At 50.0% G+C, this 13,271-nt stretch overlaps 1 protein-coding gene across 12 annotated transcripts in view; it reads left to right on the forward strand.

The window, feature by feature from the left end:
• MINK1 (misshapen like kinase 1) overlaps positions 1–13,271 on the forward strand; it is a 47,935-nt gene continuing 34,664 nt past the window's right edge. For 11 of the 12 annotated variants that reach the window (XM_032617704.1, XM_032617705.1, XM_032617706.1 and 8 more), the window contains exon 1: positions 1–272. In XM_032617704.1, coding sequence (XP_032473595.1) covers positions 216–272 — 57 coding nt within the window. In that variant the 5' untranslated portion in view covers positions 1–215. The remainder of the gene's footprint in view (positions 273–13,271) is intronic. The other variant, XM_032617714.1, reaches the window with a different exon arrangement.

Raw genomic sequence — 13,271 nt, forward strand, 5'->3', positions numbered from 1 at the left:
AGAGTCGGGAGGCTCGGGTTGCAGGCTCTGGGGCGATATCGCCTGTCAGTCGGTGGGTCGGTCTTCCCGCCGGCCTTCCCCCTCCCGGTTCTCCGCGGGAGGCGCGGTGGAGTCCGCCCCCGGGATCCCCCGATGGGGGAGAAGCGGCGACGGCGGCAGCGGAATAACCGAGCCGGAGCGTGAGCGGCCCCGGGGCCCCGTTCCCGGCGGAGGCCATGGGCGACCCAGCCCCCGCCCGCAGCTTGGACGACATCGACCTGTCCGCCCTGCGGGTGAGCGCGCTGCCCCCCAGCCTCGCCCCGCGGCGACCCCCGCCCCCTTCCGGGCGCCCGCTGCTGCCAGGCCTCCGCCCTCCGCTCCCCTACGCTCTCCACGCGCTGCAGATTCTGGGAGCCAGTTCGGTCCCCGCCCTGGGGTGCCCCGCCCCCATTCTTCCCTCCTCCTCTACCTTTACTCAGGTTCCGGATCCCCTTCCTCCCAGGTGTTTGAGGGTCACCCTCTGGTTCTCCTGAGCTTGCAGAATCTTTACCGTGATGCCCCTCCCTGGCCCCTGACATGCTTTGAGGCCTCTTTCCCCCCTTGCTCTTACTTAGCTCTTCTTCCTCCCCCTCCTCTTTTTCGGTTCCTCGAATTTTGACTTTGCCACAGCCTTGCCAGCCTCCCCCTCATCACCCTTTCTCCTCCTCGCCCAGCCCTGAATTGCATCTCTTCCCGGTCGGCAGACACTTCAGGCTCCCCTCTCCGCCGCACATCTCCTACCGCCGCCCTCATCCCCTGCTCAGCTCTCCCCGTGCCTTGGCGTTTCAAGTGCAGCAGTCCAGAACCAGGCATTTCCGGTCTCAGGGTCCCCACATATTACATTACCAACTCTGCAGCAGCGTGGGGCTGGGAGGAAAGACAAGTGCACTGGGGGAGGAGGGGACGCGTTTCTTGTCTTCAGAAACTCTGGCCTGGGCTGGGAAGAGGATGTTTATATGTCTGTACACACACAAACACATGCAGCATGTGGTTTGGAAAAGCCTGGGTATTCTTGGTTTCGCTGGAGGAAGGGGGAGGCGATGGAGATTTCTCCAGGGAGGGGTTCATTAGAAAAGGGATCAGAGGAAACAACTGCAGCAGGAATTTCTTCGAAATATTCGTTTTCCCTCCTGGGGCTCTTGCATGCCCTCATTTGGGGGCTTTCAGCAGCATTTATATGTTTTTCTTCAGCAGGGAGCCCTGGCTTAAGGGGCAACTGAGTGATTTCAAGGTGAAGACTCCCGCCTGTCCCCCAGGGGGTGTTTTTGTCCTGTGTCCTTCCGGCTTTCTCAACAGGCCAAGGTGTTGGGGAGAGCAAGATTTCCCATCTCTGGGTTAGCTGCTCTGGAGGCCCCTGTTGAAATCGGCTTCTGGCTTTTGAGTTAGCCAGGGAACATGGCCAGTAGTGGGAAAAGGCGGTCAGCCACACAGGTGCCCCGGATATGACTGGAGGGGAGAGGCGAATTAAGAGAGCAGAGTCATGTCGTTAATTGGGTTTCTCTAGGTGACACAGTTTTTCTTGCCATTCAGGTCATAATTTGTTTGGTGCAGTGTTGGGCTAGGAGACCTGACTTGCCGGAGATAAGATGATAAGTTGCTGAGGAGGGAGATGGAACATTGATTTCTCTCTCTCTCTCTCTCTCTCTCACTCTGTGTGTGTGTGTTGGTGGCAAGAGGGTCTGAAGACTTGAGGAGGGAGATTGGTGGGCTTTCTCTTAGTTGCGGCGAGCAGGGGCTACTCTTCGTTTTGGTGCACATGCTTCTCATTCTCTTGTTGCAGAGCACGGGCTCTAGGCGTGTGGGCTTCAGTAGTTGTGGCACGCGGGCTTAGTAGTTGTGGCTCACGGGCTCTAGAGCGCAGGCTCAGTAGTTGTGGCGCACGGACTTAGTTGCTCCGCAGCATGTGGGATCTTCCTGGACCAGGGCTCGAACCCGTGTCCTCTGCATTGGCAGGTGGATTCTTAACCACTGAGCCATCAGGGAAGCCCAGGAGGGAGATTCTTAAGATCAGTTTAAACTGCGATTCTCAAGTGAAGCCAGCTGGGATATAAGGTGGAAAGCCAGGCTCCCCTTAATGAGCTTGTCTTTAGGATGAGCCCCCATCTTCCCTTCCCACCTTGGTTGTTGATTAACTCTGGCTATAGGTTCCTGTGCTGTGGTGACTTAAATAGAATAAAAGAGAAGGTGGGTCCAAACCATGACCTTTGGTTTAAACCTTGTGGGACTCTCCTTGGGCTTCTCTTTCCCTTTAGCCTCTTCTGGTAGTTTGGCCTGGACCCTCAACCTGGGATTTCCAGCAATTCTGCAAACACCATCTGACCTTGGATTTGGTATTTCCCTTCTGGACTTCTCTACTTGAAGCAATGTTAGCCTCTTTCCTCAATCGCCTCCTGCTTTATTCTCCTCTCCCTTCTTCAAGAGAGCCCTGTGACCTGCTCTCAGTGTGTATGTCTTTCCTGCCTCATGACGCTTAAGAAAGCATTGCCCTTCCCCCACTACCACCCCAGTACTCCAGGGCTGGAGGGAGTGCTTTCTTTGAAATGGGGCTGCAGAAGGCCTGCTTTCTCCTTGCTGCTGGCCTTTGCTCAGAGCCTGTCCCCTCCACCCCACCTCGGAGGGCCCCTGTGGCACTGTTGGGGAGCTCTCTCAGTCATCTCTTGTTCTGTTTCGGTCTGTTTTCCAGTGAGAAATGGCAACCTGGAGAATTAGTAGAAAAGCGTGTTTCCCTGTACTACATCATCTCGTGTTGGGGGCCTGGGGAGGGGATGGGAGAGGAACATATTCAGCATTTATTAGGCGGCGTCAAAGAGCCCAAGTTGTCTTTCTCCTCTTATTTCAAGATAGGGCTTGGCTTCCAGCTGGTGATGAGAGTAATAGTCTGATATTAGGGAAGATTGAATTGCACTATCTCTTAGCCGTGTGTGGAGAGGCGGGTGGACCTACCTCACTGTGACCACAGGCACGCTTGACCTCTTTGAGGCTCTGTTTATCCACCAGCCCAGTAGCATGGGGTTGTGTTCCTGAGTTCAAGTCCCTGCTTTCTCACTTACTGTGTAACCTTGGCCTTTCTCCCCCTTCTTCCCTAGTGTGCTGCAGAGTCTGCAAAGAGCCTTACCTCTCTAAGGCTTCATTTGCCCATCTGTATATAGTGGTGATGGTACTGAACTCAGAGTTGCTGAGGATTAAATGAAATACTGCATATTAAGTACTTAGTTCAGTTCCTGGCACATTGTGACTATATGATCGCCCTTGTTGTTTTTTTTGTTGTTGTTTTGCTTTTTGGTTTTTTGGCTGCATGGGGTCTTTGTTGCTGTGCGCGGGCTTTCTCTAGTTGTGACGAGCGGGGGCTGCTCTTTGCAGTGCACGGGCTTCTCATTGCGGTGGCTTCTCTTTGTTGTGGAGCACAGGCTCTAGGCACATGGACTTAAGTAGTTGTGGCACGCAGCCTCAGTAGTTGTGGCGCACGGGCTTAGTGGCTCCGCGGCATGTGGGATCTTCCTAGACCAGGGCTCGAACCCGTGTCCCATGCATTGGCAGGTGGATTCTTAACCACTGCGCCACCAGGGAAGCCCTCGCCCTTACTGTTAATTGTTATCAGATGACAATCAGAGAAGGCTTCCAGCGCAAGTGTATCTAAAATAGCACTTCCTCCCCTGCTTCGTTTTCATATAAATTTTTATATAGCATCCCTTAGCCCGCTTTGTTTTATTTCATAGTATTTATCGCCAACTGACATATATTTATATATATCAACCCCGACTAAAATATAAGTTCAGTGCAAGTTAGGATTTTGACTGTTCTGTTCATTTTTGCATCCCCAGTGCCTGTAACAGTGTTTTGAACATAGTGGGGGCTCAGCTGTTTGTTGAATAAACGCGTATCATAACAAGTGAAAGGTCTTAGCACAGTCTTGCTTAGAGAAAGCATTCAGTAAGTGTCATGCTTGTTAGGCTTTCTCTTGCCATCTATATACACATAATTAAGAATATATCTTTTCTGGGTTGTTTTTGGAATCAGACCTTGTGGTAAACAAGAGTTCTGGAAGCCTCCATCGGAGCGACGTCCTTGAAGTAAAGTTAGGACCTTCCAAGAGAAAAAGCGGGCCTCTTTTGTCAAACCTTCTCTGTGTCCAGGCTTGGTTACATTCCAGGAGAATCTTCTGACTTGGAACCCTTGGCTTCTCACAAAGGATACGTATCAGTGGAAGAGGACGGGACAAGGAGGGAGCAGACCCCGGGCTGACCTCTCTCCTTTTGCATTGCTCTTTTTGGTTGACCCACTTCATAAACCAGGCAGCCTCTCTTTACTGTCCAGCCAGCTGGAGGTTTTAGACTGCGGTGTCCTTGGAACCATGGAGCTGTGCGCAGTGTGGCTGTATTGAAATAATACCATGACGTGCAGTCAGGAGGGACTTGTTGCCGGGTAGTAGTGCTGACAGAGATGTTCTTTCTCCAATGATCTTATGTTGTTGTGTCTGTTCTTTGGAGGAGTCGCTTCCCCTTCCTTTTTCCTTCACGAGGCTGTGGAGCCAGCTCCACTCAGAAAGCTGGCAGTTCTGGGCATGTACTTCTAGGCTGCTGAGCAACTGCTGCACTCCGATGTGCTTGCTGTCCAAATGTTGACGACAGATGCCTCAGGCAGGGCATGGGGAGACTGACCTCCTGCAGCAGAAGCAATGGCATTGACTGGGGACTTTTTTCCTAGAGAACCGCAGATGGGAGTGGGGCTGTTTGGGGAGCTAGTGGCACTTGGAGTGAAGTGAAAAGCTGCTTTGGCAAGAGGATGGAAGGAAGGTTGCGGAGAACTTTGCTGGAACTGGGTGTTCAGCCATCCCCCAAACAAGGGAAGAGGCGTCGCCACCCTTTGTGCTGCAGGATAGGACAGAGCCATGGCCCTTCGTAACACACGGAGGGGGGGAGGGTCTTTGAAGAAGTGAGGTTTTCACAGTTAAGAGAACAGTAAGAAGGTCAGCAATAGAGCAGGCTGGCCCACCCCCTCACGCTTATCCCAGGAGCTCACTTAAGACTATGCTGTGTAGAATCCTGATTTCAGATATGGCCTCCATTCCTTTCTACTCCGAACTGTGTGCTTAAAAGGGGGTAACTCACACAGTTTGGGTATGTTGAGTGTCCTTGCTTGTCAAGATAGCAGGAAGTGTGCAAACACTCTTTACAAGCTTATACTTTGGCATTGGTTTATAAATAAGGAATGCAGTGACCTCTCAATCCAGGAACATAAAACAGTTCTGGGGCTGCAGAGCATCTCCAGAAGACATCTGAGAGTCTGCCAGACGAATCTTTCTGTCTCCAAAGTTGTACCAGAGAAAGCTATGACTAATATCCTTTCCTGCATCAGTCAGTCACCAAGCATTGTTGGTCTGTTTTATTGAGAATCAGGTTCTAGATACTACGGGAAGTATGTAATAGTGTGTTCATACTATTCTGAGCTATTTAATCAGACCTCTGGAAGCACCCCTCTAAGCAATCCCTTTGCAAGCTGAGGCTCCCCCCCCCCCTTTTTTTTAAACTATTATTGCCTTCCTCATTATCTTAGAACCCTCAGGGTCAGGAAGTTTTTGTTAAATCTGGTTGCTGTGAATTATACTCATTTTCTGTTGTCCTGTGTGGTCAGTCATCTTGAAATCTGATATGCAGTCTTTTCCCCTCCCCCAGCACTCACTTTACAACCACAGCTCCCTCAGTTTTTTCTTTAGTAGGTTGAAGAAATCGAACAAAAAGTGATCAGGTTAACAAGTCAACTCTCAAAGCATTTCTTGAATGCCCACAGGATCTAGGAAGATACAAGAACATGACTTGGTAGAAGCGCATATTCATTCTCTCGTCTCTCCTGTTCTTCCTGCTCTTCTCCTAACCAACCAGTTCTTGACTTGAGTCTGGGATTCTTCCATCTACGGGAAGCTCCTCCAGAGGGTAATTGAAAAGGTGTTTGAGGCTTTTTGTTCTTAATCAGGGTAGGGAATGGCAGAGGGAGGAGAGAAGAAAGGGATGGAATTGTGGTGATCCAAGGAGCCCCTAGAGATATTGCCCAGTGGCCAGACAGCCGAGGATGTGCTTGCTAATGGTGGGTAGGATTTCCTGTTCTGCTTGAGGAAAGAGCTAGAACTAGGCACAGAGGATACAGTGACACACAAGATAGACATGGTTTTCCTACAGTCTAGTTGTGGGGAGAGACGTTAATAAAATCATTATATATATTTACATATACATAAGATTGCAAGTCATGATAAGGACTGTGGCAGAAAACTTTGGCATGCCGTGAGAGCCCATAAAAGAATTGTTTTTACTTTTTGCAAGACAAATATTTGGTTGGTAGATTGAGAGAGAGACAAATCACACGTTGAAAAACCAAGCTAGCATTGCCACAGAAAGAGTAGATAGAGGTGAACCAGCAGGTGAAATTTGGCGACGGCCAGAACTGGGAGGCCTTGGATCAGGGCCATTCTTAGGGTGGAGCATTTGGTCAGCAACCAAGGGCCAGGGGTCTGAGGATGCAGTAGAAACTCCAGGCTTAATTTCCAAAAGGATTTCTTCTGAACCTTCCTATGGGAGGGAAAAAAAAAAAGTTTGTTTCAAAGGGTAAGGGTATTATATGGAAAGGGCATATAACTGTCATTTTTATTTATTGGGAGGAGCGTCTCTGAGTACTGGGTCTGTGTGGACTCGCATGTCGCTCTGCAGAGGGTGCGTGGGTGTGCCGATTGGCCAAAGCGGGTGTATGAGGGAGAAGGGTATACCGCTAGATGTTTCATGCTGTATTTTTAATAAAAATTGTGTGTATTTAAGGTGTACCACGTTTTGATAGACACAGACATAGTGAAATGATAACTACCGTCAAGCTACTTAACATTTTCATCTCCTTACGTGTGTGTGTGTATGTGTGTTTGAATCGATGTTACTAGCCCGAGTGTCCAGGGTTGGAAGGTCGGTAAGTCTCACAGGAATGAGCACAGGTAGGCCCGTCCTTGGCTTAGCTTTTGTGGTTGTGGGATTCTCCGTAACATTAGGTAGATACTGTATATATATATATATATATATATATATATACACACACACACATATGTGTGTGTGTGTGTGTGTATGCAACTCTCAGTTTAACATTGTTGTACAAGTCAAGGATGAGTGAGGTGTGTAGGGGGAGTGTTGCTGATTTTGCACGTTTGAAATGAAACAGGGCTGGAGAACCACAGTCGTGGGCTTCTTGGAGGAGCCAGCCTCCAGGAGCAGGTGAAATGTCAGGAGGGCGGGGTGGGCTGTGGGAAGCGTTTGGTGGCACACCCCGTGGAGAGAGGGATGAGTGGAGGACGTGGAGACTCTTCATCTGAGAGGAAGGTTGAAGGTTGGTAAGGGAGCAGGCAAGAAGTCCTTTGACCGAGGAGGCAAGTGCGTGTCCCCAGGGCAGGAGAGGCTTCCGCTGCCGGCTGGGTGACGAGTGAAGCATCCCAACCACTCAGTCTGTTGACTCAGTCAGTGTGTGTGGCAGTGACTGCGCCTCCGCTCTGCCTTTAGGATGAGAAGGGCCTCCTGAAAGCAGGCCTGGCAGCAGCAGGTCTTCTGAGAGAGAAGGGGAGATGTCTCACACCCTCTTCCACCAGAAATCATCCGAGGACAGGATCTGAAGGGCTGGGCTGGCTGAATTGCTCCTGGAACCACAGGCTTGGAGGGCTTTTCTCTGAACAGCGGTCCTTGCAGGGACAGATTGAGGATCAGCAGGGCTGTGTGAAGAAAATTCCACCTCCTTCAAGCCACCCCAACTTCCCCTTTTCCCACGAAGCCTCCCCTGACCGAGCCAGCCCTCCCTGGTCACCTTCTCCACCTTTTCATGGACCATGTAATGTAGCATTTGAGTGTATGTCACCCATATTGAATATTTCATGGTCATGTGTTCCCTGTCACTTCCTTACATATAGGAACCATGATCCATACTTCCTGTTGATGCTCACAGTGCCTACAAAAATGCTGTGCGCACAGTAGGGGTTCAGTAATTACTCGCTGGGTGGAGATATGGAATTAAGTTTTTTTGTGTTTTTTTTTTTTGTTTTAATTTTTTGGCCACACTGTGCAGCATGCGGGATCTTAGTTCCCTGACCAGGGATCAAACCCCTTCCCTGACCAGGGTTAAGATTCCTGCAGTGGAAGCATGGAGTCTTAACCACTGCACCACCAGGGAAGTCCCTGGAGCTAAGTATTCTTGTGACTTTCCCACGGGAGTGCCTTGTACGTGCTGGGCACCGTGTGACACAAGACAGTACAGGTCCTTACTCAGTGCTTCTCAGCTAGGGTGGCACTGCCCTCCTGGGGGTGTTTGGAAATGTTGGGGAGGGAGGTTTCATTGTCACTTTGTCTGGGAAGCACTAACAGCATTTAGTATGTGGGGATCACGGATGTTAACCACCCTGCCATGACCGGACAGCACATTGAAGAATTGTTTTTCCACCCAAATTGCCAATATGCCTCTTGTGAACTTGTTATGGACGTGGGAAAGGTCAGGTGAAGGACTAGACATGTTTTCTTCCGTGAAGTCGGAAGTAGGTCCTAAGTCCCCTCCTTTCCTTCTTGCTGGGTGGAGAGAGGAATGTAGGCTGTAAATTACTTGTGTGCATGGCGCCTAGCTCTTCTCACAGCTTTTATTTACCTGCCCGAACACCTCTGGAGGTAAACTGGGCAGGCTCCAGAGCCAGACTGCAAGGAAGAAGATTTTCATGTTCTCTCTTCACCACCTACCCACTCTCTCTTTCAAGGCACATTTGTAAGAAAGTGGTTGAAAGCATGTCGTACTTGGTCTTCAGTTCTGCACGTTCACCAGAGAGTCTTCAAGAAAAGATTCAGACAGATTCAATTTCTTGTAATAACCCATAACAGAAAATAATCTGAAAAATATATATGTATATAATTGAATCACTACCGAACACCAGAAATTGATACAATGTTGTAAATCAACTATGCTTCAATTAAAACAAAACAAAACAATTGGGCAGGGGCACCCAAAAGCCTGAGCAGCGGGAGGGGAGGCGGAGGTAGGTGTGTGGTCACAGTGTGAGAGAGGAGGCTGGCGTACCTGTCTCTTCTCTCGCGTCTCTTTGCATCCTACGGTTGGCCCCTTGAAGACAGAGGTGTGCTGAGTGAGTGTCGTTGCTCAGATTGCAGGGAATAACTAGAGGGAAGACCACTTGCCTAGTATCCTTTGGAGAAGAACAGAGCTTTGGGGGTGGGTGAGTGGCTGGGAGTAGAGTGGCTGGTGGGGATGCACTGATGCCGCCGTGCAGCACAGCCACCATCACTTCATCTGAATCCAACTGAGGAGGGCAGGACTGGGTGGGCTCTTGGTCTAGTCTAGCTAAGGTTTGGTGAAGTTGGAGAAGGTCCCTCTAACCTAGCTAAGGTTTGGTGAAGTTGGAGAAGGTCCCTCTAACCTAGCTAAGGTTTGGTGAAGTTGGAGAAGGTCCCTCTAACCTAGCTAAGGTTTGGTGAAGTTGGAGAAGGTCCCTCTAACCTTCACAAGGTCCTTCTTCACCGTGGAAACTACCTTCACCCCCACAAAGCAGGGTTGGGGGGGGACAGGCAGCCTGTGGTTCAGAAGTTTGCCGGTTCCTTTATCCCTCCAGACCTCTAGGAAGCCCTCTTTCTCTCTCTCTCTTCGGTTCAGAACAAAAATTGTTCTGATACAAGTCATTTGTATTTTAATGTGGATTCATTTCAGAAAGGGGTTCTGGGGTGGAATAGGAATAATAATGAATACTTACTATGCAGTATGTTCCCTCCTTATATAATCTCATTATCCCTCACAATAACCCTTTGAAGTGGGATATTTTATTCATTTTCAAGGTGACGAGACCAAGGCTTACAGAACTTGGAAGTTAAATAACGTGCCTAAGGTTGGGCAGCCAGTAAGTGGCGGATTTCAGATTCAGACTCGGGTTCAGGGACTTCCCAGGTGGTCCAGTGGTTAAGACTCCACGCTTCCAATGCAGGGGCATGGGTTTGATCCCTGGTCGGGGAACTAAGATCCCACATACAGAGTGGCATGCCCAAAAAAAGTAAAAAAAAAAAAAAAAAAAAAAGACTCGGGTTCAGACTCAACCCAGAACCTGAGCCTGTGCGCCCCTGTGCTGGTGGAGGCCTGCGCCCAGGTGGCAGGTGTCTGTGTCTGTGGGTGTGTGTTGAGGCGAGGGCACCCTGCAGCTGACATTCTGGACTATGTACCTGGAGCAGTATTGTTTTCAACTGGCTTTAATCATGAATGTGTGGCCTGTGGGAAACAGGCTTTGTGGGCTCACTTGGGATGACATAACACTGTCCGTAAAGTTCCTGTGGTGAAGTATGAGGAGACTTAGGAACATGGCCTGTTTCATGGATTGGAGGCAGCCTGTGTGAGAAGTGGTCACCACCTGCAAGAGCACACGGTCTAGATCTGCGTCTTGGTAGAGGACAGGTTTTAATCACATGGGCGCATTTTTTGAGAAGAGGGAGTGACTTGATTGATGGATTAAGTGACTTTAAAAAAAAATTTTTTTTTTTTTTTTAAGTAAATGACTTTAGCCTGAGCCTTTGTGAACTGCTGGTGGGTTGGCGTTGGTGGGCAACTGCTGGGAGCACAAAGCTCCATGGGGCCTGTGCCCAGAACTGGTAGAGATTTCTAGATGTCAGGCTGCCGGGCACAGTACTCTGATGGTAGGAGGGGAAAGTACGCACAAGAGTTTAGATTTATTCTGGAGGAATGAGTTAATGATTCCGAAGGCCTGTTCTTCAGAGGGAGGAGAGGAAGACGATCTCATCCCTCCCACCTTAAAAAAATTGATTTAAATTGTAGTTAAATATACATAACATAAAATTTACCATTTTAGCCTTTTTTCTTTTTGGCTGCGTTGGGTCTTGGTTGCTGTGGGTGGGCTTTCTCTAGTTGCGGTGAGCAGGGGCTACTCTGTTGCGGTGTGCAGGCTTCTCATTGTGGTGGCTTCCCTTGTTGCAGAGCACGGGCTCTAGGCACGTGGGCTTCAGTAGTTGGGGCGCATGGGCTTAGTTGCTCCGCGGTACGTGGGATCTTCCCGGACCAGGGCTCGAACCTGTGTCCGCTGCGTTGGCAGGTGGATTCTTAACCACTGCGCCACCAGGGAAGCCCCCGTTTTAGCCATTTTTAAGTGTACAGTTCGGTGGCATTAAGTACATCCGCGTTGTTGTGCAACCATCACCGCTGTCCCTCTCCAGAACTTTTTCATCTTCCCCAACTGAAGCTCTGTTCCCATTAAACATGAACTCTCCATTCCCCTCCCCCAGCCCCTGGCAACCACCGTTCTGTGTCTCCTCCCTTTCTGTGTCTCCTCCCTTTCTGTGTGTGCAGAGCTGAGCAGAGGGCTGACATAGCAGATGCTTACTGTTTGTTGAGTCAGGTGAGGTGGCCTGTTTCAGAAGTCCATGTGTCATCAGCCAACTCAGGACACCCCCCTCCCTCCTGGCTCCAGTGCAAGGCGGTCACCTCTGAGGGGGATTGTAGATGAAATGGCTACATGGAATCACAAAAGAATTAGGCAGCAGAAAGAGAAGTTGAGGGTTTCTCTTCCATACTCAGCTCCTTTTGCCGTCTCCCAGCTGTCATTTGCTTTCTGGTTCTCTTGTACTTATATTCATCATCTTGCTTGTTCTCAGCTCTTACTTCTCACGCTGGGGGTCTGGTGGGTAGCTGCTATAGGAAGGTGGAAAGAAGATCATGTAGGGCATGAAGATAATAAAAGGTAACAACATTTATGTGTTTGTGTGTGAGGGGTTCGTGTGTTACCTGGGCGTCTTCCTGGTAGTAGAAGAAAACCATCCTTAGATGAGTACCTTGGACCCGGTAGGGTATCTCTGTCCTTCCTGTGCTCCACCTTTCCCGAGGGTGGCCAGCGGTGCAACTTTGGCTGGAGGCTTAATTCAGCATCACGTATCCATGTATCAGTAGTAACTGAAAGCTCATACGTGGGTGACATCAAGTAAAGGGAGGGTAGGTTTTTAATATCAGGCAGTATGAACCCAGGAGTTCTTTCCTGTGGAATGATGGGCCACAGAAAAGGCCTAGATTCTTACAGGAGGAAGGGGTGGTTAGCTGCTAAAGATGTCTTGGGGAGATCATGGGCAGCCTTTGAGGACCCTTTGATGTCACCCTCCTGGGCCTCCAGGCCTGCACAGTTTGGAGCCGGGTCAGGCTGTATCCCTCTGTGGTGTCCGCACCCCTGGACAGACCCAAAGCATGACCTAGAATTGAGTTGGATTTCTTAGAATAGAGGTGACCAATTCAGTGGCCTGCCCGGCCTCCTCACTTTGTCCACACGATTTATAGTTTCTCATCAGACTTCACGGGGAAGGAAGGAAGGAGAGACACGCTTGGCACTCGAGTCACCCAGGAAGAGAGGAGGGCCGGAGAGCCCTGTGTCATAGAGAGGCCTAACAGGTCAAGATCCAGGCCACAGGGGCCTCTAGCCAGTAGGTTGGCGGTGGCAACTTAGGGTCCCTTGTTCAGGGCTGTTTCCCTAGATCACCTGTCCTCGAGTCGGATCCCAGGTTCTGAGGACTCATAGTCTTTTCTCTGTTTTCTGTGTACAAGCTTACAGGAAGCTACATGTATTCAGCATCACCTTCCAGGGTGTGCCCAGTGGCCCTTCTCACCTCAGTCCCTCTCACTAAAGCCTATTTCTTTCTTAGATTGAGCCAGGTATGAATTGGGGTTGATTGTTTTTCTTGGGCTGAGCCTGGTTCACCCACCCCTGGTACTCAAAGCGTGAATGAAGGAACGTCCCACTCCCTGACTCATGGAAGCACAGCCTTCCCCAGTTGTTATCCCGCAGTCTGGCATCGTGCCTGCCTGTGGGCATGGTTATCATCACCACCATAAATAAAAGCAAAAAGTGGTTTAAGTGCCTGTGTTTAAAGCAGAGCATCCATAGACCATCTTAGATTTCTAAAGGTGCCAGCAGCAGGCCAGGGTCCCAGAGCTAGTTAGATCTGACTGCTCTGCGGCAGTGTCGAGGCCCCACCAGAAACGAACGGCTCGTGTGTGTTTGGTCAGCCTGGAGTCCAAGGTGCATTCTGTGCAGGTGAGGTGTGTTTCACAAGCCAGTGATTAATGCTCCCGCTGCTGCCCAGATCCCCTGCCCTGGCCTTGTAACCTGCTCAGATAGGGTGATACTGACGTCTCCAGAGATCTCCCTGACGGAGGCCTGCTGACACAGGGGCTGTTGGAGTTGAGGCAACGTGATGCGTAGA

This window comes from Phocoena sinus, chromosome 20 (genome assembly GCF_008692025.1).
Source record: "Phocoena sinus isolate mPhoSin1 chromosome 20, mPhoSin1.pri, whole genome shotgun sequence".
Classification (NCBI taxonomy): Eukaryota; Metazoa; Chordata; class Mammalia; order Artiodactyla; family Phocoenidae; genus Phocoena; species Phocoena sinus.